Source organism: Anopheles arabiensis, chromosome X (assembly GCF_016920715.1).
Source record: "Anopheles arabiensis isolate DONGOLA chromosome X, AaraD3, whole genome shotgun sequence".
NCBI lineage: Eukaryota > Metazoa > Arthropoda > Insecta > Diptera > Culicidae > Anopheles > Anopheles arabiensis.
In genome coordinates, this window is record NC_053519.1 from 2,688,826 (window position 1) to 2,716,435 (window position 27,610).

The 27,610-nt window shown below is 46.9% G+C and overlaps 1 protein-coding gene across 4 annotated transcripts; it reads left to right on the plus strand.

Annotated features, from left to right (window-relative positions):
• Positions 1-1,688: 1,688 nt before the first annotated feature.
• On the plus strand, positions 1,689-27,563 carry LOC120905860 (protein FAM107B). Of its 4 annotated transcripts, none has more exons than XM_040317105.1 (5): positions 1,689-2,056; positions 17,723-17,846; positions 23,357-23,458; positions 23,684-23,954; positions 24,056-27,563. In XM_040317105.1, exons 3-5 carry the CDS (start codon positions 23,395-23,397, stop codon positions 24,324-24,326), a joined length of 606 nt encoding a protein of 201 aa, XP_040173039.1. In that variant the 5' UTR covers positions 1,689-2,056; positions 17,723-17,846; positions 23,357-23,394; the 3' UTR covers positions 24,327-27,563. The 4 variants fall into 4 exon arrangements, with proteins under 4 accessions (XP_040173039.1, XP_040173040.1, XP_040173042.1 ...); XM_040317106.1 differs by having other exon boundaries at positions 17,723-17,841; XM_040317108.1 differs by lacking the exon at positions 23,357-23,458 and having other exon boundaries at positions 1,714-2,056.
• The last annotated feature ends 47 nt before the right edge of the window (positions 27,564-27,610 follow it).

Below are 27,610 nucleotides of genomic sequence, written 5' to 3' on the forward strand. Positions count from 1 at the left end.
AAGACGGACGCCGGCAATAATCTCATTGCTGCTGCACAAGTTAGATTCGTTAATTGAAGAATGAATATTGAGTGAAGTGATTGTGAATTATCAGTAAATTGTGTAAAAATGTGTGTAATTCATCAATACAAAAGATTTAAAAATATACATATGTGTTTACACCAAACAAATCTTGTTGTTTATTTCATCGATGACGCTTGCTTGAAAATAAAACACAAAGAAAAATAATCCCTGGCATCGTGGCATAAGCAAGCTGCTTAGGCGCTGTTTGAAAGACCCACATAGAACTTTGATGCTGTTTATCTATTGCAAAAGGCGAATTAGAGCAGCGATCTTTAGCGTGCCAAAATGAGCTGCTTAAGCAATTCTGGCTATTTGGGAATGTTAAAAACTATTTCAAAAGCTTTGAAACCATTATATTCAGTCAGAATCATATGAAATAATTGAAAAAAGTGGCCAAAACGATCCCCTACTTGAAAAAAAAACACGAAATTAGTGCTATTTTGGCATTTTGGGAAGTCGTTTCCGGTCCACATTAAGCGTGTATCTCGGGGACCGCCTGCACTAAACTCCAATGTAATCTACCAGCAAATAAGCTAGTGAGATTTGAGTAGGGATCGATGGTGTTGATACCCATGTATCTGACCACACGACCATTCATAAAGATTTTTGCTCAGAAAATTAGAAGGCTATATAGCTCATGATTAGATGAAACTTGTCGAAACACATTGCAAGAATAGGACAGCTATATAATGATGAGTTGTAATACGCCATCTATTGAGCAAACCAGTGAAGCTATGGAGCTTTCATTGTTTGTCTATGGATATTTGATTTTCCAGTCGTGTAAGCTTAATATGTGGCGATTAGGAGAATGCAAAGAGATGATATTCGACTACAAGTTAATAGAGAGCCTGCTACATTTGCTTTTACTGTGCAGAGAGCTTCAATTTCCTCGTGGTTCAAATATTATATAGGACAGATATTGCAACAGTGGTGTGCTTACTGATCTGCTGGGTACTAAAATATTAAAAGTCTAAGATTTGAAGATAATATTGTAAAGGAACAGACTTTTCTATGCCAGTACTGGTACAATAGTTTTATTTTCGTATTGTTTCCCTCACATGATTTGCATACGTATGAGTATGATTGCCCTTATCATATCATTAACTTGTCAATCATGTGCCTGATGCGTTACGCGTTGCCATTCACCCACATATATCACATTTTCAAGCTCCGTTGGCTGCTCTTTATCTCATGTGGGTAGATGTTGAGATATTGTTGCGTATTTTTAATTCATCTTCAGTTTTACAGCGTATGTTGCAGTACCATACACACTTAAAACAGTATTAGCTAGACGATGTGTGTGTTTCTGAATTATCATAACTCGTCAAACTTAAATCCAAACATGATTTTTTTAGATTTCTTATATATAGATTCGCATGCGACCTCCACAGAAGGCTGCCGTCTAGAAACAGTATTCGTTTGAACATTTCGAAAATCAATCCTGTTTGCTGTCTCCGGTGTACACGGTGTACGGCATTCATACGCTTCCAACGCCGCAGTGTAAACTCGCCAATAGAAAGGCTTTATCGTTATCCCGCTCTTCCGCTCTGGGTGTAGCACGCTCACTCGTGCACTGGGTGCCGTGATTTCCAGCCAGTGTTCCAGCGATCGCTCAGCCTCTTTCCCTTGCTCTCATTCGTCGCTCACGCTTAGGAGAGCGAAAGAGAAAGAGAGAGGGACGAAAATAGTGAAAAAGAGAGAGAAAAAAGAAACATACACCGACAACGGCATCGCTCTTGTTGTGTTCACACGGGGCAACGTCAAACCACGCTTGCACACTTGTTCGCAGGCGGCATTCGAAGCGGTCGGACGCTTTCGCTCGATACGACAAAGTTAAAGTAAACCGAAAACAGTGCGGCGACCCAACGGACGGGGTCACAATTGCACAGCTACACGTTTTGTTACAAAGTGCTTAACGTTTATCGTGGTGTTGTTTGCAGTGGAGAGAGAGAGAAAACAAAAGCAAAACAAAAGACCGTGCTTTTGCCTGCAGGTGCGTGTGCGATTCTAAGATTTTAGTTTGGTTTGAATGCGTGTTTTTGAGTGTATGGTGACGAGAGTGTGTTCGAAAAAAAAACGTCTCCTCAGCGGGGGAGAACTATCTGTTGTCTGTTGGCGCTTAAAACCCCCACACACACACACGCTCACACTCGGCCTTTATTCAACAACTTTCCGCCCTGAAGGGAGGAAAAACTCCAATTCTCCAGCGCAGCGCTCGCCCCGGTCACTATCAACCGTCGTAATCAACCTTCTGCCTTAACAAAAAAAAATGTGTTATCCGTTTTCTTTTGCCCCGCGGGAACACCCGTTGACATCGTTGGAATGTGGCGCGCGCGTTGTGTGGACGGGGTTGGGGAAATAAATAGCAAACGTAAACAAATTCGCACAGTCGGACGGCAGACCTGGCATCCCGGGAAATAATCAATCACCAAACAGTTTTGTAGTGAAATATTTCCTCCAGCTGAAAAGTAGGGGATTTCAGTGCATTTTGTTTTGGCTTTAACATGTTTTTTTTTCTTTCTCTTTCTTTCTGGTACATTCTGCTTGCTTTTTTTGCCCCCCGGAACGGAAACCGAAATTTCAAGAACGTTTCAAAAATCGAACGCATCGCGCTTTTTTGCGTTCTTTCTTGCTTCCCCCGTTCCGTGATCTGCGCCGTTCGTTTTGGTTCTTTGTTTTCGTTGCACTACTCTAATGTGTGTACTTGTGTGTGTGTTTGTGTGTGTTCGTGTATTTGTATTGTCCTTGCGCATGCCACACGGACAAAAAACGCGCGCGCGCGCACACACACACACACACATACACAGGTCATTTACACGCATTTTTTGAACGGTTCCCGTACGCGCACCGTCATCTTGTAACGGCGGCGGCGGTGGCGGCTGCGGCAACCTGCCATGCTGGTCGATTCGTCCGGGGTGTCCGGGGTTCAGCGACTTTCCCGATGCCGAGGCGCGTTTGTTTGTGTTTTTGGCTTCCGACGTTCGGACGTTTCATGGACAGTGGTGGCCTCCCCATGGCCCCCGTTCCCCCCCGGAAACTAACCTTCTCGTACGCACGCGTATGGCGTTGCATGTACGAGTGTGTGTGTGTGTGTGTGTGGCGCGGATGCTGGAGGGATCCTTTAACGAGACAGAGGGGCAAAACGATATCGAATGGGGTACGGAGCGGAGGGAACACACACACACACACACACTCTTTGTTGTCTTCACAACCCGCTGAATATCCTTTTTTTTTTTTGTATTGCACTGTCTCTGTTCCTCATTTTCTGTAGCCGTGCTTTTGCTCTCCCCTATTCCTTTAATAAGTTTACGAGCTGTAACCATCATCATCATCATTTGCGTCTTCGGTAGGGCTTTGCTTGCCTCCGGGCTCCGGGCATTTCCACACTCGAAAAGTACTTTCAACTAAAAACGCAAACCACAAGTACCTCTGTACGTATGTGTGTTTGATTTATTACAGGGTTTGATGCATCTATTTTTCAAGAGGTTGTATTTAAAAAGCCAATCCAAATGTTGTTCAGTCACCAAATCATTGTGATTGTGAGGAAAACATAGTAAATATCATATTGCATTATTGTAGACATTTTTGCAACAAATTAAACAAAGCTTCAGAGGTGCATTGTCATGAAGAGTGTTGACAATTGACGGTAGAAAATAATACTACCCACAACATTTAAAGAACAGTTCAAGTCAACAATTAATATTTTGTTTTCGGAAACGATTGCGACAGCAAATGGTAAACTGCAGCGAACCCTGTAAGACGAAAAACATACGATACTACGCGGTGTAGCGTAGAACCGGTCCAGCAGCGCAGCATCTCACGTAGCACATCATCTTTTATAGAGAGCATCACGCACACACACACAGTCACACATACATACATCTAACTATAGATTGTGCACTCATTGCGCGTGCTGTGTTGTTTTTCTGTTTTGTTTTCAGCAGAAGAAGAAAACGAAAAAATAACAACAACAACAACAACAAAACCGGCCACATACACTCTCACACACCAATACCGCCGAGCGGACAATGAAGATAAGCGGGCAATGGATGGATGATGTGATTTAACGAAACGACGACGTGCTTCACATGGTGGTAGTGTTTTTTTTATTTAATTTTGCTGCGCTTCCGCCGTTGTTCCGGTGGTGCGCTGTACTTTTCCATTTGCGCTGCCACCTAATAGCACACACACAAACACACTCATACAGACGTGAGCGGTTAGATATCGGGTGCTGCCCTCAACCAGGAAGGATGTGTATGGGTAGCGCAAACAAGGGCATAACGTATGTGTGTGTGTGTGTGTGTGTGTGTGTTTCACTGTGACCGCGGACGGACATTGCCACAAGTGTTCGTCCTTGGGAGGGCTAAGGTCATGGGTTCAATACTTGGCCACCAAGTGCGCCGCGGTGCCACTTCTACGGTCGGTTTCCTTTGCTTCAGGTTCGCTCTTTACCCTTACCGGGTCACAATCGATCGTTTGGAGGTGAAGGATTTCTGTTGAGGTTAGAATCAATGTCTGGAGAATCTAACGCACCAGCTTTGTAGCATTACAGTCGACTCCGCTGGAAGAATGATGTGTTTAACGCAACCAATTTTGAATGTATTTATTGTGCGGTGCTTGATGCACACACTTCAGGATTTCAATATCTTATAAGATCTATCAACGACAGAAGATCCACAACGACCAAAGACTGGCGCAGAGACTGTAAAAGCTAGCCTCCTAAAACGTGACGCTATATTAGCGAAACTTCCTCAAACCAGAATCAGAACCACCTAGACTTCAATGTCAGATGGAGAACCCAAAAACGACGGAATGCGACGAGAGCATAGAACCCCGATTAGGGTCTCTGGAAAAAATGGAAATAGCTCGGCTTTGAAACCTTCCCTCAGTCAGGCGTGTTCAGTCGAGGCGAAAGCTCGCTGTGCTGTCTGAGTATGAAGAAGCTAGTCCTACAAATTTTGGATGTATATTTATTGTACGTACCAAAACGCAGACACTTCAGGATTTTAAGATCTCATAGCATTGGATATATCAATGACAGAAGATCCACAACGACCAAAGACTGGTCCGAGCCTTTCAAAATTACCCGCCGGTAACGTGACGCTATATTAGCAAAACTTCCTCAAACCAAAATCAGAACCATCGAGACTTCAGCGTCAGATGTAAGGCCCAAAAACGCCGTTAGGCTACAGTTCCAAAATACGGAATCCGTACTACGGAATGCGATGAGCGGCATAGAACACTGATTAGGATCTCTGTGGGAAAAAGCCCTCTGAAATAGAAATAGTTCGGCTTTAAATCTTCCCCCCCCCCCCCCCTCAGTCAGCCGTGTTGTTCAGACGAGACGAAAGCTCGCTGAGCTGTCCTCAGCGGGCCTGGTGATAAAAATACCTTTCCAATATTCTTTCTACCGCGTATCCGATTTCCTAGCACAAATGGCCTGAAAATGTCTTGCTCAGCCGCCCCTCTCCCCGGTGCCCTGCCTGCAACATCCTGGAAGCACACCAGACAAGACCAGGATGAGAGAGAGAGAGAATGAAAGAGTCAGATAAAAGGGAGAAATAGCTAGAGAGAAGAAGAGAGAAAAAAGCAACAAAAAACACATACACACTTCACAGCTCGTGGAACCGATTTCGAAGCGGATTTGAAAATCGAGTGCACTTTCCACGGCGGATCGGTGGCGATAAAGAGTAAAAAAAAGCAGATACAACTACGAGCAGAAGACGCAGGCGGCAGAAATTGGGTTTTGGCGTCGGAGCGGGGGTGGGTATCTACGGAACCTAGGGGAGCGGTGCGCCCGGGCCGAGCAAACTAATTTCCGTTCTGGTTATAATTGAAAATTGCATTTTCACCTCGGGATGCGCTCGAGACGCGCCCGCAGACAGCACGGGCTAAGCTTTTCGGGCGAGCGAGCAACGAGCTGGCTTCACTGTAGGTCGTGAAGTTACTTTTTCTTCTCTCCCTCACACACACACAGACACACACACACTAGAAAGACACACTAAGGTGTAGACCTTGGTGATGATGTTGGTGATGATGATGATGATGATGGTAATAATAACAAGAGAATCAAATTAGTGTAATTGAAATGTTCCAAAGGAGCTGTCGATGATGGACCAGTAAGCCCTGGTATGTAAAAAAAAGACGAGACCTGATCTGTCCCTGTGCGCATTATGCATAGGGATGGTTTATCGATTCGGTACGGGCTTGCAAACAATCCGTTTCTTCCGCTTTTTTCCAAATCAGTCGCGCGGGAAACATCTTCCGCTTCTGGTGGGAAAACTCTACAAGAAGAGGGAATCAATTCGGTGCGGATTTATGGGTGGAACGAGTGGTGGCATTTTCTTTTTTTTATTCCAAGATCTAACACAAAGAATCAATTAATTGATTCCCACAGCTCGCGTCAAGTTGTCACATCCGTTATTTGAAGCGTCGTAACGCGTATGTCAACTTGAAGAAGTTGAAATTCTGGGATGCAATTCATTGATTCTTTGCGTTTGAATCTTTGAATCATTGATATTTACCTCTTTCATGTCGAGCTGGAGGTTGAGTTATGGATCCGGCTGCTGCCCATGCCCAGGGTTTAAAAACAGATTTTCGTCAAACGCATTAAACTAGATGTGCCAGATTTCCGCCTCGAAAATCAATCCAGCAGCTTCAAACTGAACCATTACCACGATCCGTTTGATAGGTCTGCACGCCCAGATGTGTCCCCTGCGGTGGTCGTCAAACCGACGGTCGAGTAACTCCAGCAAACGCTTTGGGAACCTATTCACACACACTTAAAACCGGGCAGACATCACATCGAAATAATGTTGCCCGACCGTTGACGATTATGGCATCGTACAATTATTTCGATTGTAAGCCGAATTGTGCAAGCGAATCGCTGCAAAATATAGAAGAGTCAGCAGCAGCAGCAGCAGCAGCAGGCAAAAAAAAAAAACACGACACAACACCCCAGCACTTCTGTGTTAACACAATGTAACATGGGTAACGGGGTCCCACCACCAGCCTGCCCGGTTGGCTCCCCAAATGGATGGAAGATGATTTGTGTGCTGATCTCACTATTATTTCCCTCCCTGTACCGTATCGGGCCGTGGGGAACGCACTGTGAATTGCTCTGGGATGTATAATTTCATTTTTTTTTTCGGTATGTCTCCACCCGTAGATGGAATTGTTTGCCAGTTTTAGCAGCGTTTTGTTTGTACAAACGACCATTTCGAAGGAACAATTCTTTTCAGTTTTGCATGGTTGGCAGACGCTATGGCCTACCAAGAGCAGCAAAAAACACCCCCTGACTCGAACCTTTGCAAACAATCAAACGAAGCAGTCCCGCACACACACACACACAGCAACAAAATGGGAACAATCTACTACATCACACAACAAAAGAGAAATTAAGTATTGAAGTACAGTCATCTCGGTTTTTGATTGACATTTTAATGTGCTTAAAACTGGAGCACACTGCTGCCACTGCCCTGCTAGAGCCGGTGGCAGGGAGGGATAGGGTGAAGGGGGAAGGGGGGTTGCGGTCGTGTCAGCATTTCTGTCTCCATACATGCGGCAAGACATATGTTGGGCCGGCAGCAGCAGCAGCAGCATATACGTTTGGCCAGCTAGAAATCGCTGCACATCCTCTCCCCGTCCTCCCCCCCCACCCCCTCCTCCAACCCGCCCGAAGGAGGGTTAGGCGCTTTTCTTTTGCCGATGCGTTTCACTGCGATGCGCGAAAGTAACGTAAGCGCGGGCCGCACGCTGTCGGAGCGCGGATGACATAAGCGGCTCGAGGCATGCCTCGCTGTAGCATGTTTTCTTCATTTGGATTCCCCCCCCCCGCTATGATGGTCGGTGGCCCGCGCCACGGCCATGGGGTTCTGTTTTACATTAGCTTACGGAATCACCGTCCTCCCAATTGTTTTCGTGACACAGCAACAACTCTGCCGGCAGCGCCGGAGCAGTGCCCAAACATACTGCCCGTGAGATGACTGCTGTATGTCCGCCCTCCCCCCAAATGTCCAACGACTTTGGCCGTTTGCTTGCCGTTGCCGCTTTTCGCCCCAGCGTTTCCTCTTGGGGCACTCTTCGCGGGGCCATTTTTGTGCTAGCCTGGTGGGCTATTGTTGGCGAGGGGGCGTTATCAAGCGGTTTCTGGAGTGCGGGAAGAATGGTGGTTGAAAGCGGAGGTCAGTATTGTTAGGGGTACGTCGTTACCCAAGAAACGGAGCAGTTCGTAAACACCTTGGAAGAAGGCAGTCGGTGTAGGTACAGTAGTGTGTAGGGATTTGGGGGCAATCGAATGGTTCGACATGGTTTTTTGGAGGAGTTAAAACAGAATTGTGTTTAGATATTCTTTGCAGTGGAACAGGACTTATTGGAGGGTTATAGTCATTCGTATTGTTACTGTTAGGAACATACGAGAGTTATTTCAAACTACGTTACAGGCAGACAACTTTTAAATCACATGGAAATAGATATGTTGAAGACAAACTGTTGAACTTTGAAGGGATGGTGCGATACGTCAGTCAAACCTCGTTTTCTGATAGCTAGCCGAGTGAATATCTTTCGACTATCTCATATCTGTTTGTTTATCGCTCTTATGTAAGAAACTGTATGCTAATAGCGGTCAGACTAACAAAGGATCATTGAATTCTCACGTCGATTCAAATTATATTCCAAAATGTTTTGTTGATGTGATTGATAACGTTGCTATAGTGAAGTTTAAAACTGCTAGAACACAAATTACACTAGCTCTGAATAAATCAATATCATGTATGTGATAGTTGTACCTTAAAGACCAACGCGATCGAGTCATCCACATCACAAAACACTTTTGTGGTAGTTTTTGGATGCACCGCTGGTTGAAAACTGTCCCTGGACGTGGTATTCAGCTGGTCAGCTGTAACTTTCTACTGGTATAAATAATTAAACGTCATCCGTTTGCAGTAGACAGTAGCACAATGTACAAATGGATGTCCAAGGTTGCTCGCATGCAGGAACCTCTGAAGTGCCGACAAATTGACGAGTGGTGAAATGACCAAATTTCACACGATGTGTGTGGTTGAAGAGGTATAACCTCAACCGTCCCATTATAGAGGCACCAAACGCCTACTCGCTGGTTTTTTAGGTCTGTATAACCTAAAGATGCTTAACGAGGTAGAAAGGATATGGTTAATATGTTCGGCATTCGACAACAACCGCACACAGGCGTTTTTGTTGACATTACCTATAATTAATGTCATCAATCGGCTGGATATATTTTTACAATACCTTGAGAGCTCCTTTCCTTGTACATTTCGCGTAATGTTATCCCCAACAACGTACGCCGTTAACAGCATCAACGCTGAAGCTTTTATCCGGAAAATTCGCCACCGCTGCGAACAGGATCGATACAGCAGTTGGTAGGCGTATTGCTTATCGCAATACCAACAGCCCTGGAATCAAATCCCGTGCGGTGATGGTGGTGTGGTGTGGTGTACCACGAACAACGAGCCAGCGAGAGCGCGAAAGTCTGTTGAAGGGCGGCATATTGAAATAATTTAAAAATGCCAAAAATAGCAACATTGTGGCGTATCATTCCTCCCAGGACAAGGCTTTTGCCTCTCTCTTTCTCGCTTCTCTAGGCGCTCATATCTCATAGGTGTATTTACGGATCTTTTTATAACAGATACGTCGGGTCTAAAAGGAGAAGAACTCTGTGTTTGGGGGGATATAGGAGTGACCTGGAGGAGTAGCTTCAGCCACACAGAGCGCGATAGAGAGGAATACGGAGAGGTGGTAACCCCAGAGTGGTGTCTCGAGCCTCTTTTCCCTCTCTCCCATTTGTGTGTGTGTATTACCGTAACCGGACGGGAAGTCTCGAAAGGCGTGTTCATGTGTGTATGGTAGCTCTATGGCTCTAGGACTGCAGCAGCAGCAGTAGCCGCAACCAAAGTGTGTTGTGTGGCTGAGCCCACAGGAGAAGAGGGGCGACAAGCAGCAGTACACCAGCTTCTCCAACCCCACAACACACACCCAACCGCAATTTACTCTCGCCACCCATAGCGTTACGTGCAACCAATTTCGGTTCCCTTACTTACTCAGCCCCCCCCCCGCCCCTTCTTGCTGCTGCCTGCCACCAGCGCACCCACCGCACCCAAACGCTCACTCTCGATTTCGTTCGGCTGTTGCTTCCCGGGCGCGCGCGCGCTCGCCTGTTGCCGCCGGTGCGTTGTGTACGAGATTGGTCTGTAATGCAATTTCTAATCTCAGCCCACCGCGGCCAGATTGCAGCCGAAGATTGCTTCCTCCCGCCGAATGGCGGCCAACCACACGCTGTATGGAAGTTGACATACTTTGTGTGGTGTGTACCGTCTTATGGCATAGCTAGGCTACAGACACGCTCACAGCACGCCACAGCTGTATTAATTTATTTGTTAAGGCATCGGCATAAGATGCTGCAGCTGAGTAGAGTAGCGATGGGAATGATATAGTTTTCCACCTAGCTCCGAAGTTTTTTGGAATCGATTTCAGAATCGGCGCTAGAATCAGAAGCGGCGTCGGAATCGCAATCGGCTCCGGAATTGGCTCCAGAATCGGGTCTGGAATCAAAATCGGTCTTGGAATCAGAATCGGCTTCGAAATCGGAGTCAGATTCGGCATCTCCAAAAGAATAGATGTTTGGGTCCAATGAGGCTACGTAGTGATAGTTGCAAATGATCCAAATTTACTTGAAAACGATCCATTCTCATGAAGATTCTCGGATTGATTTCGCTTCTGTAGCTTCTTATTTCAATTCAAGAACTGATTCTCATTCCGGAGCTAATTCCAATTCTCAAGTTAATTCTGCGATTCGCAGGTCGATTCCGATACCAGAGTCGATTCTGATTCCAGAATCGGAATCGGATCCGGAATTGATTTTGAGAACGGAATTGGGTAGGTCCGATTCCGAGCTCTCACCACTAGAGTAGAGCTTTGCTCGGTTCCGAGGCTTCTCGCCACTGCCTCAAGGGAACGCCTGTGGGCCGGCACGAGGGGTGAATCATTTGATTTGGTGATAGCTGCTGAGGCGGATAATTGTTTGCTGCCCGAGGGAGCCTTGTACTGTAAACAGATACGATTATCCAACGATCCTTGGTAAACGGGCCCGTGCGTGTGTGTGTGTGTAAGCACCCGTGGGGGACGATTTGTAATCGCCATTGGGCGTACGAGACGCGAAAAGTGAGCCTCGCTAATCTCTTTTGTGCAGAAATCAACATTTCCAGCACTAACTTTGACGCCTACTTAGTTGACAGTGGTGGCAGTGCTTTTCGGGGGCTATTTTGCCTGATATTGATGTTGTAAAACGAAGCCTAAAAGTATGTCAACTGTAACCCGAAGATGCTCCACACAGAACCTTCTCAACAGCGGACCGATTTGACTGGTTTGAAAGCGTTCGCACCTCCTGGTGGCGCTGCAGTACTAATCCGATAAAGCTAATGATGGAGCTTAGCGGACATTCGCCTCAAATTCCATGCGGTGGGTTTTATTGCGCATCACACTGCGGCGCAGAGCAGCAACTTTCGCCCCGCGCGCTCTTGGAAGAGATGTTTGAAATCGATTTTTTCGTTGTTGTTGCTACCGTTGCTTCGTTGTCTCTGCCATTACACACCGCCGTCCTTACTCGGCCAATCTTGTTTATGGTGTTCCGGCTTACACAACCGGCGCGGTTCGCACCTATAATACAATAAAGACACAGAACCTTCGGAGGTTTTGCACTTGCTGCACTTCGTGCACGGCGGCTCACGCAGCCGGCGGAGGTCACACTCGGTCGGTGGGAGAGGGTGGCATTTCGACTACTTTACTGCTAATTGCATCAATTGCTACGATTAGACCTTCGGCAGTTCGGTGCTTCTCTTCTTTTTTTTTGGCATCTTTCTGTTGGGGGATGAAGTTTGGAGTTGCCAAATACAACACGGTGAAGAAGAACGCAAGAAATGAGTTCGGCATTGGGAGATTGGGACAGTTTATGGGTGCGAGGTGTCCGCATGGTTAATACATGGGGGCGAATGCTTAGGCTTTTTTTTTCGTGTTTATTGTTCGCCTCCGTGGAAAGCCGCACAAATGTGAACACTTCCGAATCGATTGCCAGCGGTTGCACCCGATCGGAAGAGAAAGTATTGGCCGGGGCCTTGAAAACCGCAACTATCAACTTCGGACATGAGCTCTCGCACAACCTCCCGTCCCTCCCCCCTTTCAAATTAGACCGTTTGTTTCGCGTCGGTTTGTCCGTTTTCCAGCTGGCTTTTGATCGTGGTGTTGCTGGTGCTATTTTCCGCGTTGGTTCGGCGTGTGGTTTCCACACTTGTGCGAGCCACCTTGGTCTTGGTCCCATTTTCTCAAGCCCCGCCGAGAGCGCTCAACACCACCCCATCACCAGTGGAGCAATTTGGTACACCATTTTGGCAATGTCTTTTTTTGTTGCTGGTTGGTTTGGTTGCTCTCACTCTCCGCTCATTAATTCCTTTTGGGAGCTGGCAAGAGTGTGGTCAAAACCCCCCTGGTCTGTTTGTGCCCGCGAAGGCCAGATCCCTTCAGACATCGAGCGGGCTTTAGCACGAGGTGTCGAAACCATCGGAGACGAGCGAAACCAACTGAAACAGAACTGCACTGCAGCGAAAGCCGCACAGAAACGAGCTGAGCATCTGAAATGTATAAAACAATTCACCCCCAATAAAACAACCCCAAACAAGAAGAAGAAGAAGAAGAAGAAGAAACGCGATAATTATTTGGAGGCCGATTCGCTTTTCTGATCTCTTGATCCGGCGACAGCGTTTCATTGTAGGCAACCTTCGGGCGTGCGTTGCGAGGTGCCGTTTTTGCTACCTTACCCTTGTTTTGGGCCCTGAACATGGTGTGCAGTTGATTGATTGAGTTTTTTTTTTTGTTGGCTACTATGTTTTCAGGCGCGTCGTTGCCGCATCAAACATCCGCCAGCGCGCATCCCGAGCGCGTAGAGAGCAGTAGCTCCAAGTTAGTTAGTTTTTCCGCGGCTGGTTGCCGGAATCGAATTGTCGATTTTCTTTCGTTTTCAATCGGCCAGCCAGCCATCTGCAGCCGGCGGAACCGGCGACCAAAAAAAAGGGATTGAGAAATTAATAACCTTACGAAAGTTGCTTGCCCCGGTGTCCCCCTCCCCCCCGCTTTGCCGTTCTCCCCCGCTCTAGTTTGCTGTTGTATCTGTCACTTGTTGGCGTTGTCATGCCGTTTCGGAGATTGGAGGCCTAACCCCAGCCGTCTGTGTCGTATCTGATCTCTCTGTGTCAGAGCGGGCCTTATCGTCGTTTGCGTGTTTTGTGTTTGCGGGCGGGGCATGGTGCTCTCCCCATGCACTAGCAGGGCCCGATTTCCAGTTTCTTGCCAAGCTGTCAGCGGCCGTGCACGAATGACCTCGTTCGTGAGAACATTGCGCCCTATTCACGCCCCGGCGTAACATTGTGTCTAACGCGCTTTCACACCACGCGGGGGACGGGGTTCTTTTCATTCCCCTCTGTGTGCGTGTGTGTGTGTGTCTAGGTCATTTCATACTTTCGCGACCTGTCACGTTCCCCATCACTCACCACCCGCTGGGAAAGAGAACCGGGATTTGCGCATTCCAGCGCGTTTGTTGGTTTTGCGCCAGCTGCTTGAGGACCTCCCGCCACTCTGTCAATTCCACCGGCTCTGCTCGGTTGACCGGAGAGGTACGCTTGGGCCGGGGGACATGCGGAGGAGTGTGTCAAGAGAGCTTCCAACCAAATTTTGCCTCGAACAAAAGCTACCGTTCGAAGATGCCGAGGAAATTCCGCAACGAGGCATCACTTTTGGTGCACGGTACGACCTAACAAACGCAGCTGGCAAAGGGCTCGGCGGTACTTTAATGCTTTATTCGGCACTTGCGGCAAACGATAACATGGCTTTCTGTTTAGTGCGTGTGTGTGTGCGTGTGTGTGTGTCTTTGCCCCGTACCTTACCCGCGCAATGGGCAATTCTCTTGGGGCGCTGCGCCACTTGATGATTCTTTACGCTGTCTGCAAGCTGACCGCTGGCTATTAATTTCCATCTGGGATTGTTGTTTTTTTTTATTATTATTAAAACAAGGGAGTTTCTTCTGCACCGCCCGGTCCGAGCAGCTTGGCCGAGGCATGTTTTTCAACACTCAAAAAACGCGCGTTTGCGAGCCGAGCCAGACGCGCATGAGATCTCCGACTCCGACGTTCCCATCCGTCCTCCGACTTTTGTGTGAGGTGTGCTCCATGTAATCTATCTTTTATTCCCCCCCCTCCCCCCCGAGACCGAGCGCACTTGGTTCGTTTAGTATGTTGTTTTTTACCTCCCTCCCCTTTGCTTCGCCCCATTTTCCAGTGGCCCGGGCTCGTTTCCTGTGGTAGATTTTCCTGCCTTTTCTTACCTTTTTTGGAAACACCGCCGATACGCCACCTTCTATCAAAGCACTGGGGCGGGGCGGGTTGTGGAGGGGGGGGGGTTGGGGGTGCGATTGTCTGGGTGAGCGCGAACCGTGAAGGCTGGTGCTGCTGCTGCTGCTGCTATTTGGCCGCTTGATTTTTCGGCGCTGTTATTCCACAATCTTCCACAGCGTGGGGTAGCAGCATCCGATACAGCCAGCCTCCTTCCCCTTTCCCCCGGGGGTGAGCGGGCGATTTTTGGAGTGCATACACACTTCCTTGAATTTTCCAACGGGCGCGAAAAGAAAACTCTCCGGACCGCCAATGGGGAGGAGAGTGCGGGTAGCAATGGTTGGGACCATCTTGGCGCCGGCTTCCAATGAATTCAATCACGCTCCGAACAAGGGTTGCGATCCAAAAGACCCCCGTGCTGAGTGGCGCAGGCTGCTACGGCCAGCAGAGCACCTATCGATATCGTGTCTAATTGGTTGGATGCGGAATATTTGTATCAGGTGGTTGAGTAATGCGCTTTGTGTGCGCCCCGTGTGTTACATATGCGTGGTTTCGAGGGAGGCCCGAGAAGAAGATGAGGTGGTTGGAGTGTGGTAGTGACGGACTGGCAGTCGAAAGACCGTGCCGCGATTTGCGTATCCCTCGGCGTAGGTATGCCTCGCAAGGGTTAGAATGTCGTAATCTCACAGATTATTGCTTTCGAACGATTTTTCCTGGAGCAAGGAGCATGCATGGTTCAGGTCAATAATTTGCTCATTGTGGTTATTTTTGGAAGTCAGCTAAGGGTTTCTGCAACCAACTCCAATGCCCTTTTTGCATTTTGTTGACTAGATATCAATGTTCAATATCTTGAGGATCTTTCCAGTAGATCTTCTCTCTCAAGAACACTTCAATATCGTCTGTAAACATGCTCAACTCGCTCATGAAGGACATAGTTGGCAGTTTGCGTCAAAGATTAGCTAAAAGTTTTATCTAATACATGAGTTGCTAGTTCCAAATCCAAAACGCTTGCTGCATTCCTTTGACTAGACTTCAAGGTTCAATATCTTGAGGATCTTTCCAGGAGATCTGAAGTCTTTAAACTTGCTCAGCTTGCGCATGATGGTAAATTGGGAGTCTGCTGTCAGAAACTAGACGAAGGTTTCGTCTGGTTTATGATGTCTGGTACCAAATCCAATGCCCTTTTTGGATTGTTTTGACTAGATATCAAGATTCAATATCTTGAGTATCTGTCCAAAAGATGTTTCCATGCGTCGTCTCAGATATACAGCCACATCTCCTTAAAGTACACATTAATACCGTCCTAACACACCAGTAACTAGCTGTAACTAACACAAGCAGCATTCTGAGGCAAGTAGCATTCAATGTTCTGATCAATAACATGCTCAAGCAGGCAATTCTTGGGTTTTTACTGTCAGAACTTTGCTAAAAGTTGTATCTAATAGATGATTTGCTGCTTTCAGTTCCATCACTCTTGTATTCCTTTGACTTGTATATATCAAGGTCTAATATCAAGAGGATCTTTCCAGGATATCTTTCCATGCGTCGTCTCAGATATGCGGAAAGACATCACATCGCTTTAAAGTACACAATAATTCCGTCCGTTAATACCAGTAACTAGCTGTAACTAACACAAGCAGCATTCTGAGGCAAGGCGCATGCAATATTCTGATGAATAACTTGCTCAAGCAGGTAATTCTTGGGTTTTTACTGTCACAAATCAGCTAAACGTTTTATCTCATACAGTTGCATTCCTTGCGCTATACTTCAAACTTCAATGTCTTGAGATTCCTGGATATTCTCCAATCGTTTCCCATGCGTCGTTCGATGGCATCACGGACATGCCGTCACATCTTTTTTAAAGAAGAGATTAATACCTCCCATAAACACCAGCAACTAGCTGACGTTGGGACCTGTTTTTGCTGACACACGACCGCATCCGCGTGGAATGTGCAACATAAACACCAACGTTGGATCGTTCCTCACGTACTTGATCGCATTTAATTCTGCTCTATGTCATGTTTAAACACACATTAATCGCTGCGCCTGTGCACGCTGGCAAACACAAAGCCACAGCCGGATCTAGTGAATTGTTGGATCGGAAAGTTCTAGCAAGATGTGGCTAGAACAACGAGCATCATTGTTCGATTGCAGCACACCGAAAGAAGTCATTCTTCAAGCTCCACTACCGTTTGCAGTTTCCTTTCCAGTTTACGACGCGCGTGGGGGGGGGCAGCAGGCCTGTTTAAATGCATTATATTTAGCATTTAGAATAGTGCTCCTGTTCTTGACTATTCCCAACGCTCTGCAACCACCCCGCTACCACGGCCGTTAAGATCAACAACCATCCGTCCCGGATCTAATGCTTCTTTCATCTTCGCTGGCTGCCTTTTGATCTCCAGCACCGATCATGCACTCCAGCAGCACATCGTCTCTCTCTCTCCCTCTCCCTCTGCTGCGTTACATTTCCTTTCTCCCAGACGATAATAATAATAACCTGTTTCTTCTTTCTTCCTTCTTCGGCTGCACCCGTCGTGTGGGATCGGGCCGTAATGCAGCTGGTGGGCGCACTGCTGCACTGTGCAGCCGTTGCGGGCTGCAATTCAAGAAACCTTTCGCCCGGCGCGGCACACAGAACGCTGCGATTGTGCCTTGTGCCGTGTACTCGCTGGTACTGCCGCGACAACGCCCAGCCCCCGTCCGGTTTGTTGCCGCGGTGGAACATCTGGAGTCGGAGTTGAGAATAGCGCTCGCGGCCTGGTGTGTTGCGTTGCCGCTGTACCAGGGCATCAGGGCATCGTAGACGAGGGAAACTTTCCCCGGTTCCCTTCGGGGCGACGGCTTATCCGAATGAATCGAATCTGTTTGTGTGTGTTGGGTAGAGCGAACTACAGAGAGTGACAACGGCGGAAAGCGATCGTACTTGTTTGGAGGAAGGAATGATCTAACCAACGGGTACTTACAGCCATTAACCCCAAAATCAACGGACACAGAAACGTGCATTGAACAGAGCTCCAATCGGGAGTCATTAAACTGCCAGCACAGACACGTTCTGACCCCAAAACGAAAGAAAAAAGCACAGGGCAAGAATTTATCTACCCCACCCTCCCTGCCAGTCCCAATTCTAGGCCTCGCCGTACCCCTTGGTTCATTAGAACCGCGCGCTTTCAATCGTGTCTGTGTGTATGCCCTGCATTTTCAAATCTGTTTCTCATGTCACATTCTTCCATTTCTCCATTTCTCCGTAGAGAGGGCGCCTCGCCTAGAAGTGAAAGCTGGAATCACGTCAACATCAGACACACACTCTGTCCGTGCCAACCCTTCGCAGCGGGAAGATCTACGTTCTGCGCCCAGGCCCAGCTAAGGGGTAAGGTAAGTGGGAGGCCGCGTGTCCCTATCGCATGATTGATGTGTCACAATCCGAATTCTCCCTCCCAAACCCCAAAACCAGCCAATCTGACAGCTCATTAAACAGCGCCGGCAATCAAAGCCGGCAATTTCTATTCTCCCACCCAAATGCCCGGGGCTGAAAAGAGGGAAGCTAGGGTTGTCATCTAAAAAAAAAAAAAAAAAGAAATAGCGTGGCAATTGAAACACACAAGCAGCGCGAACGGACGGGGGCTGTCGGTTTCGTTTATCTGCTCAAATTTTATGCAAGTGGGCCATCCGCTTCCGGGGCCGCGCCGCCACCGCTGCTAAGGGTGCATTATGATGCAAAAGAGGAAGAGAAGGGTTGGATTGGGGCAGGGGAAGCATCTCGTGAGAGGGGAGGGCACACAATTGCCCGCGGGAACAAACGAAATGCGGAAGCGATTTGGCACAGTTTTTGGTGCGGTTTTTTTTTTTGTTAGTGTGTGTGTGTGTGTGGGCATTTGTTTTGTTTTGAACTCCCCCGGTGCGGGGGGGGGGAGCAATAACACTCGCCCGACCCGGCTTTTAACTGCGACACTTAAGCAGCTTTTCATCACGTGCACAGGTGTGTTGTCGCCCACGCATTCGTGTGTGTTTGTGTGTGTGTGTGTGTGTGTGTGTGTTGGGTATGGCTTCCAATGTCATGTTCCGGCGTGTTGTCTAGTATGGCAGGCACGCGCGCAGGGCGGGGGAAGTCTCGCACGCCATCCGTATGCGTGCCTAGGAACCGAGGGAAAGTTGAAAGTGTAGACAGTGTGCTGTCCGCCATACAAAACCACGGTGGGTTGTTGAAATAGCGAGAATCTTGGATAATCCAGATGCCTCCAACCGACGAAACGTTGGCAGGGAGTGCGAGAGCATGGAACAAGCACGACAAAAATAGATGAACTAACGCTGCTAAATCGTCAAGGTCATGTCTAGCTTACAATGTTTTTTTTGTGTGTTTGTGTGGAACGACTTTGACACTGGTTCTCTTGGCGCGCGGCACCGAACCCTGCTAGAACCGTTGACGCAACCGGCGACGCCCTAAACGCACTTTGAATGGTTGCGCGTAAATGGCGCGACCACTAGCGCGCAAAGCGAACTCGTTTTGCGCCCAGCTGTTTTGCAGGTGTAACAACTGATCAAACAGGTTAGGTCGACGACGGCGACTGCAAACTGAAGTTGTACAGTGCTGGGCGTAAATACAGTGGTAGCGAGATAAAAAAGAGTAAATTATATGGGTCAGGGGTCGGCAAACTTTTCAAGCAAAAGGTCAAAACAATGGAAAAGCAAATGGAAAGAATCCTGCTGCGGGCCAATTGTCTGGTATGCGATTCATTTTTTACGATAATGACGTTTCCGTACGAACAAAACTGTATATATGTTGTGTGTTCTTTTTCATTGAAGTCTACATCATACAAGAATAGTCTAAAGTCATACAAGAAGAGCTAAAAGTATATTTCGGCATAAACACCATCGACAAGTCGGCTCTAAATCCGAAGAAACGCTCTGCGTACTTTTCAAGGTGCTAACCATTGCTGCAAAATGTCATGAGTATCACATGATAGTCACCACCGAAAACAATGAACATACTCAATGAAAGTGCGTCATGACATGCCGAGCGCGACGTGCGAGTGCTTGAGTCAAACCCAATACTCTGACTGACAAGCTGAGCTTAATGCCGGCGCAAGCATAATCGTGATATTTGCTGGCTGTGAACAGTGCTTCCAAATGCTCCAAATGAAGCTCAAATCAGCTCACGTACACAACTGAGATGATCAGAGGTGAGACTCAAACAGTTGGTGGATCAATCACATGTTTGGTGACATTTTGTTTAGCACACAACCCTTGGTCAGTCCTTTGGTCACCCCATTTTTATTGGTGATAATCACGACATTTTTGGAATATACTTGGCGTGTGGCCCAAGCAGCAAAATGAGCATGCCTTCTCACTCTGTCTGGTTTGATGGTCTGGCGGGTCAAGCAGAGCGAGAAAACATGCTCATTTTGTTTCTTTGAACCACTCGTACGCACTGCATATCTCCCATCACTGTCGTGATGATCATCGACAGAAAATGTCGCGCCCAAGTGACTGACAAAGAGTTGGTTGCACACAATGTCACCAAGCATATGATGGTCGCACCAACTGTTTAAGACTCACCTCGGATCATCACAGTAGAGCTCGTGACGCTGATATGATTTTGTTTCGGTAGGAATTTCTATGTCATGACTATGCCAGTGACATTTTACAGAATTGATCACAATAAAAAAAAGTCATGACATAGTGACTAACCAAGCGTTGATTGCTAAAATATCACCAATCATGTATTGGACACACCAAATGTTTGAGTATCACCTCTGATTAGCACAATTGAGTACGTGACGCTGATATGGATTTTATTTTAATCAATGAAAAAGTGAAAGAGTGAAAAAGTGGCAAAATAAAATATATTTTTCCTAGGGATTCGTTTTGGGGTTCAAATCAACCAAAACCACATATGAAATGATCTCAAAAATGAGTTAACAAATCCGCAATGACTAGGTAAAACTATTTATTAGGCTATTGATGTTCTATTGATGTTAACTTTGGCCACATCGCGACGTAATTAAGGACGTGCTGAAACGGTACCGATCCAAAAGTGTCCTGCTAAAACAGTAATTGAGCTATTTCTCAGTATATAAATCTGATCGGAAACCGCTTTTAGTGGGGAACTAGTAAGACATTCTGCCCTAGGGCTCGAACGGCATTCGAATGGAACTGCAGACTTCGAATCGAACGGCAAAATAGTAGAATCATTCAAATCAATTCGAATCGATTAAAGTATTTGGAGCTTTTGAAATATCCAACGCGCCTTGAAATGTAAAAAAAATCAAGTCTTCTTGGTCAAAATTTCGATCAATTTCCAAAAAGTTGCTATAGAGTCCAATTCTCTTCACAAATCTTCATTTCTCGATAGTAAAAAAAAGTGTCCCGCAGCTCTGAAAACCCCTGAAACCCCCAGTATGAATGTCGCTGTATCAATAAGTCATGTGCAATGAATGTTCTTTTTGTGCATCAATACTTATCGAGTACAATCAAATATCGTTTTAACGTTGTTTTATTTTGTATCCAAAATTTTATTCTGATCAAAATTACCGAACATTGCCGACCCCTGCTTTAAGGTTTTTTTTTTTAAAACATAAGTCGTTCAAAGAACCATAATGAACAGTTTATTGCGCTGGCCCTGACTTACTTGATACAATAGAAAAATAGAATTCATGTAAATTGGAGAATATTTATCCACAAAATAGAGGGTTTGTTGACTATTCTTGAATGTATTGAGGTCCTTATGTTTTCGGCCAAAAGAAAAATTATCCAAAATTGTCTCTTATTACTCGCTGCACTGTTGCCCTGGTAAACGAGTCTTTTGGGAACATTCCCAACTCCAGGGGCAAAAAATGGAAATGAAAACCCCTGTCACCCAGTTTTGATTGCAACCAATTGAGTGTTCCCCTTGGTACATATTTTTTTTTCTCCTTTTTTGACATTACACCACGGCACGGGTGTAAACACGCTTATGCAAATTTGAGCCAGATTTAGCCAGCGAATGCTAAACAACAGCACTATGCATGGGATTTTTATCAGTACCGTTTTATAACGAACCGTGCCCCGTTGCAATTCCTCCCCGTGCTTTCTCTCTCTCCCTTCGGTGTGGTGCGGCGCAGTGTGACGAAATAAAGAGCCGGTACGAAACCCGAGTTAAAGAGGCAGAGCGGAGGAGCTTTTTAGCATTACGGTGGAGATTAATGATTCAAAGTTATGCAACTTATCAATTCCACGCAGGACGCCCAGGTGATGTGCCTTTTTTTGTGCCTGTTGTTTGCTTTATTTACTCTTCTGCTGTTTCTGCTGCTGCAAATCGAGCGGCATGCTAATTATTAGCATCACCTACTCCGGCTGGTGCTGGTGGGAATATATCTAAAGCTGACAGGCGGCGGCAGCTGCGATATGCCGTTGGGGCAAACTCGTTCTGGCCAGGCGCTTGCGGCCGAGCACTTGTCCACGTACGCGCGGCGTGGCCCCCACGTACGTGCTGTTTAGAGGTAATAGGCAGCAACCAAAACAGTCTGGAGTTTGATAAGAAGTCCCCCCCCCGGGAGGAGTGTCCCGTGGCTGGCAGAGAGGCGCAATCGGTGTGTAAATCTAGCACGAGTTTCGTTTGCTAGCGCTATCCTTTCTAAGCGCCCCGCTGGCTTATCCATCCCAACGCGGGGAATGTACGCGGTGAAGTCTCCAGCCAGTGAAATAGGCAAAACCATGCCTGCACGTACGCTTGCTTGTGGTTGCGCGACACCGTGCGGATGTTGCAGCGCCGGTCAAAGTAAGGCGATGTGCGATGGAAAATGATGGAAATTGATCAGGTTATGTAACAGTTAACCAACGCCTCGAAACACACATACACCTGGCCTGCTGCCGCTCCGTCACTCGGGCGGAGAGATTTAGCTCGGAAGTCGGAACCGGTACGCAGCAATGCGCACGCACGCTGACTTACTTTGCACGCTGTGGTCGCACAGAGCTCGTGACGATCGTAACAAGCGTCGAAAGATGCGGTGCTTGGCAGACATTCCAAAGAGCGCGTAATTGCTGTCTGGATGCGTTACAGCGCCACGATGCTGGTATAATTGATGACGTACCAGAGGTCTCACGTGACTTATTCACCGCCACATGGCTCGTAAGGTTAAGTCGGTCCGGGAACATAGGTGGAGTCGGAATTTCATTGGGAATTTGTCAATTTGGGCTGTGTGAGACATCTCTAATCAGAGATTTACCCATATTCTGTAGTTTTCAAGAAGTTCCTTTAGCTGCCACAAATCCTGATAGAACCTAGTGATGGGTAAAGTTGGCAAAAATCCGAAGTGGACTCCGATCCGACTACGATAATTTCAGAATTGACTCCGGAAGGTAGGTCCACCCAGCGTTATCGGGAGTCGTTCAGAATCGTTCGGAGTCGTCCGGAGCCGTTCAGATTTGTTTGGAGTCGGAGTCATCCGAAGTTTTCCGGAGTTATTCGGAGTCGTTTGGAGACGGAGTCGGGCTTAGTCGGCCCTCGAAACAAAGACCTTTATACGAAGTGCACGCGCAAAGTGAAAGACAACAAAAACCCAACTAAATGATATGCTTGATCACAAGTACATTGCATCTAACGGCTTCTGTTGAGTCCGAGCGACTCTGGACGACTCCGAATGACTCTGACTCTGGACGACTCTGGACGACTCCGACTTGGGCGTGGTTCGCATTTTGCCGGAGTCGCAATTTGGACCAACAAAAGCCGGAGTCGGATCGGAGTCGTGAGTGCGCTCTGAAGAGCACATCATTAATCCTGCTCATACACTAACAACACGGACGAGTCTTTACAGCGGATCCTCCGGGATTTGCCCAACTTCTAAGCATTGGCGGTCTTGCACTGATGATACTGTGTGTTAACTTTGTCTACGCCTAATCCGTAACAGAGCACGCCGCATACGCACCCCTTCTAAGCACGACTACAATGTACCGTCCGCACTTTATACCCACCAAAACCATCCGTGAGAAAATGCGAATCTTCGAGCAAGGTGCGACAGGTGGTATTAATGCTGCTTTGGTGTGCGCTCGAGCTTGTGCTAAATGCGATAGAGTGCTGTAGGTGAAGTACACGGCTAGTAGTGAGGCTATACAAATAGTTTTGGGTAGTTGGCAGTCATCTGTTTTTTTTTTTTTCAAATCTTCTTCCGCATCTACTAATGTTTTGTTTTTTGGTGTGCTTCGGTGTGTGTTTCTTTAAAACCGTCTCCGAGCAGATGAAACAAACCTAGACGACCGGATCGTCCCAAACGGTAACAGTACATACGCGAGCGCACCAGCCCAGCACCAGCAACGCCGCGCATCGTCGGCCGAACTACACGCGCACCCTACCGGACCAGGAGCGGGAATGATGCGCCCAATCAGCACCAGCCAAAGCGTCATGACCGACGCGCAGGGACTGATCGTACCAAAGAAGCTGGCCAACCCGGTGCTCGAGTCGATCGATCGGCAAAATCTGCACCGCGAGATGATGTTCAACCAGAAGATGTAAGTCAATGTCCACCCCGTGTGTGTGTGTGTGTGTGTCGTGGACTCCGTTTTCCCACTCCTCTGACGTTGCTCTGTTTTTTTTTTCTTCTTCTTTTTAGTGGCAAGAGCGTCCTGAACCAAAAGTCCGAGCTGCAGCGGGCGCTCGAGAAGCAGAAGGAGCGCCAGGTGCTGGCGGCCCAAAACCTGGCCAAGCAGACGGAGCAAACGATCGCGACCGAGCTCGGGCGCGTCATCATGCAGCGCGCCCAGCGGCTGGAGCAGCAGAAGGGGGGCAGCGGGACGGGCGGTACCGATCCGACCGGCGGCTCGATCAACCCGGAGTATCTGAATGCCCGGGCCAAGCTGCGGGCCACGGTCGACACGAAGTGAGCGGTAGCCCCAGTAGCCGGTGGGGCCAACTCCAAAGCCAGCAAAAAGGGTTGCGCAGGAGCGGGTTGAGTCCGTGTCGTGTGGGGCACCAGCGTTTCGTTTTTAAGCTTGCTTTTTTTTTTACGTTTAGAACCTACTTTTAATCCCTCAACGTTGCTCTAACGCAACCTCTTCATAAGCGAGCATTAGCATTAGTTGTGCGGCACGGCATTCGGCAGCGGTAGCAGTAGCAGCCATAGAAATTAGGTTCGTGTTCGGGTGTTTGCGATTGGGTGCGCATGTAGCAGGCGAATTTCAGGCAGAATGGAACGTCCCGTCGGGTTAAAGGCTTCTGGGCGCTTTTACCCACGCGCGTGTGTGTCTGTGCCATTTGACTGAAAACCGTTAGAGCGTGAATGTGTGTTTGCAATGTGTGTCTGCGTGTATGTGTGTGTGTGAGAGTGTCTTTTTTACCCGCCAGTGATACGCGAAGAGCATGTACGTTTGTGGGAATGTTTGGCAGGAGGCAAACGAGCAGAAACATGGATGCAGTAGCGAGCAAAACCCGTAGGCTTTAAATAGGATTAGTAAAGAATGCTCTGCTGCCTGCTGCACAAATGCGCATTATGTGTTTTAAATCATCATCGAACTGTATCTCCCTCTGTGTATTGTGTCTGCATTGTACTGTCGCTTTTCGATTTGGCGGTAGGTTTTATGTTAGGTGTGTATCGTTTTTAAAAACTCCGAAGCTTGCCGGTGTCTGGGAAAGGCAATGGGACAATCCCTGTGTCACTTAAAATATGAGAAAAAAAACATAGCACACACAGACATTCATTTTAAACCCCGAGCAAGGAACTGCGTATTTGTGAGTGTGTGTGTGTGCATAAGAAGTACTGCTAGCGATACTGTTTGTATAAGAGAACACAAATTTACCACACAAAAAAGCCCCATTTAGCGAGAAAGCAATTACAAATACAAAATAGTCACTGATAGTTCTTCCAACAAAAACAAAATACAACAAAAAGGTAAACATAAACAGCTGCTGATATTTGTAACCCACCATCACCCAGCTCCACTCCCAATGTGACACATTCTAATAGAGACTGCGGTTGTAGGCACGATTGAGAGTTTTATTTATACACAATCGGATTTTAGAGTGGATTGTTTCGAACGTAGATAATCAAAAGGCCGATAGGGGTAGAACCTAATCTCTCCTCTACCTCCCTCTCAACCCCTTCACGCCAAAAACGAGTTGCATCATGATCAGTCTTGTGCATTTTGAAACCAAATTGTGGAGTGGTGGAGAAAAAAGCAAAAAAAAAAAAAAAAAGGATAGGAAAATGATAACAAGACTTTGCAAGCGAGTGGGTTAACAGGGCAACACTAAATGAAAGGCTGAACGAGCTCCACAGGTGGGTTTGGTGGGTGGAAAATGGTGTAAACTCAATTTATTGCATTGCAACCTAACGGATAACCACTGAAGCATTTCTACCGTATATACAGCAAAGTAGGGGAAGATATATAGATATATTATATTATATACAGAGCATTTTCTTCCTCCCAATATAAACCCGTGTTACTCAAGTTACTTGTTGTTCGTACGGTCTGCCAGGAGCGTATACGGACGGAGCGCAAGGATCAGAAGGACAAAGGAGGCTGACGGCTAAAGGCTATATTATTGCTCAAATAATGGGTCAACAAGAGGGTCGGGCTCGGTGTTATTTGCCGCTCACGCCACTCTCGTTCGTTTAAAAAAAGCGTGTGGACCTCGTGTAGAATTTAGCCCCGTTTCTTTGACAAATCTCGACACCGTTTTGCTCACCAAAACAAACGCCCCCGTTGCGTTTGTGCGTAGGAGTAGAGTAGTGTAACGCCACGGGGTAAGCGATACGCGTATCGCTCCGACCGATGCGCTGTAATCCTGCGCGCTTTGCTGTTTTTTTTGCAAAACAGTAATAGGACAGGAAAACTCAAGTGTGCGACGAGGCGACGGTCTAGTTTGTGATAGCAGCACCTAAACCCTACCGGTAAGGAGACAAACAAAAACAAAATTAGAAACGATATGAGCTCAGTCGACGAATGTCGATGGTATTGGAAACTGCGAAGTTAACACGTGCACCCAATGTAATGGTTTTTTCCTCCACTCACGATACTTTTTATCCATATCTGCTCCCCAAAAAAACAAACAAATATTTGTAACAAGCGAGTAGGAAAGGCAGGGTAGAACATTTATCAAAGAAACAATTTATTAATCGATTGGGAATTCATCTACCTTTATACATACAAAACAAAAAGCAAAACAAAACAAATTGGGCCTTAGCGTAAACATCTTGAAGACTAGTGGGAGTGGTAGAACGAATCCAGGAAAGGAACACACACACACAATCAACAAAATATATGTAAATCGTACAGATCGAAACCAACCACCGTTGTTAGACAAGGGACAGAGAGAGATCGAATGGAAAGGAGATAGAGGGAAATAGTTTAGCTAATGGAGAAGATATTTTAACGCAATGCAATGCGTCGATGCACGGTCATGTGCCGGTAATGGATTAGAATGGTGGCCGAGCAAAAAGAAGAAGAAGAAGAAGAAAACAATACGGTGCACAATCAATGTGATTATTGGGTGATTTGGAAATTAAAACAGAAAGGTAGTGCGTTGTGTTTTTTTTTTTACTTAAATTTAGTTGTTTCTCCTCGTTTTACTTGTTTTCGTGTGTCAAGGCGAGAGTAGTAGGGGAGGCACACATTTGGGAGGCGATTTAGGAAAAGGAAAAATTGTTAGAGCGAGAGGCTTTTCTTTTGTTGTTGTGTGCATTGGTTGTGCGAAATTTTATCAATAATTGCGAGACTAAATTTAGCAACACACATTACACAGCAGAAAGCGAAAGCAAAACGGTCCCAACCACCCCCCCCAATGAATTGTGCATTGTGCAACGAAACATTCTTTCCCCCTGACACCATTACAACAATTACCATTGCGTACTCCCCTTAGTAGTGTACCAGTAGTGTACAGTGCGGTGACATTGAAGTGTCTTGTTATCGCAGGGACATCGAGCGAAGGAAAGCATGTGGGCGGACAGGGATTAATTGACATGAATGTAGCTGTGGTTCTCTTAATGTACAGGCGTGCAAAGAAAGCAAAAATCGATCATCCACAAACCAGAGCCACACGCCGGAACGATCATTAAAATGCAAAGTATTTACAGTGCACACAAATTGTGAGAAAATAAACAGGAAAATTAGAGTTACACGTAACACAACGTAGCCTAGAGCTCTCTGGGCGCTGAATCATTGTGGGAGTA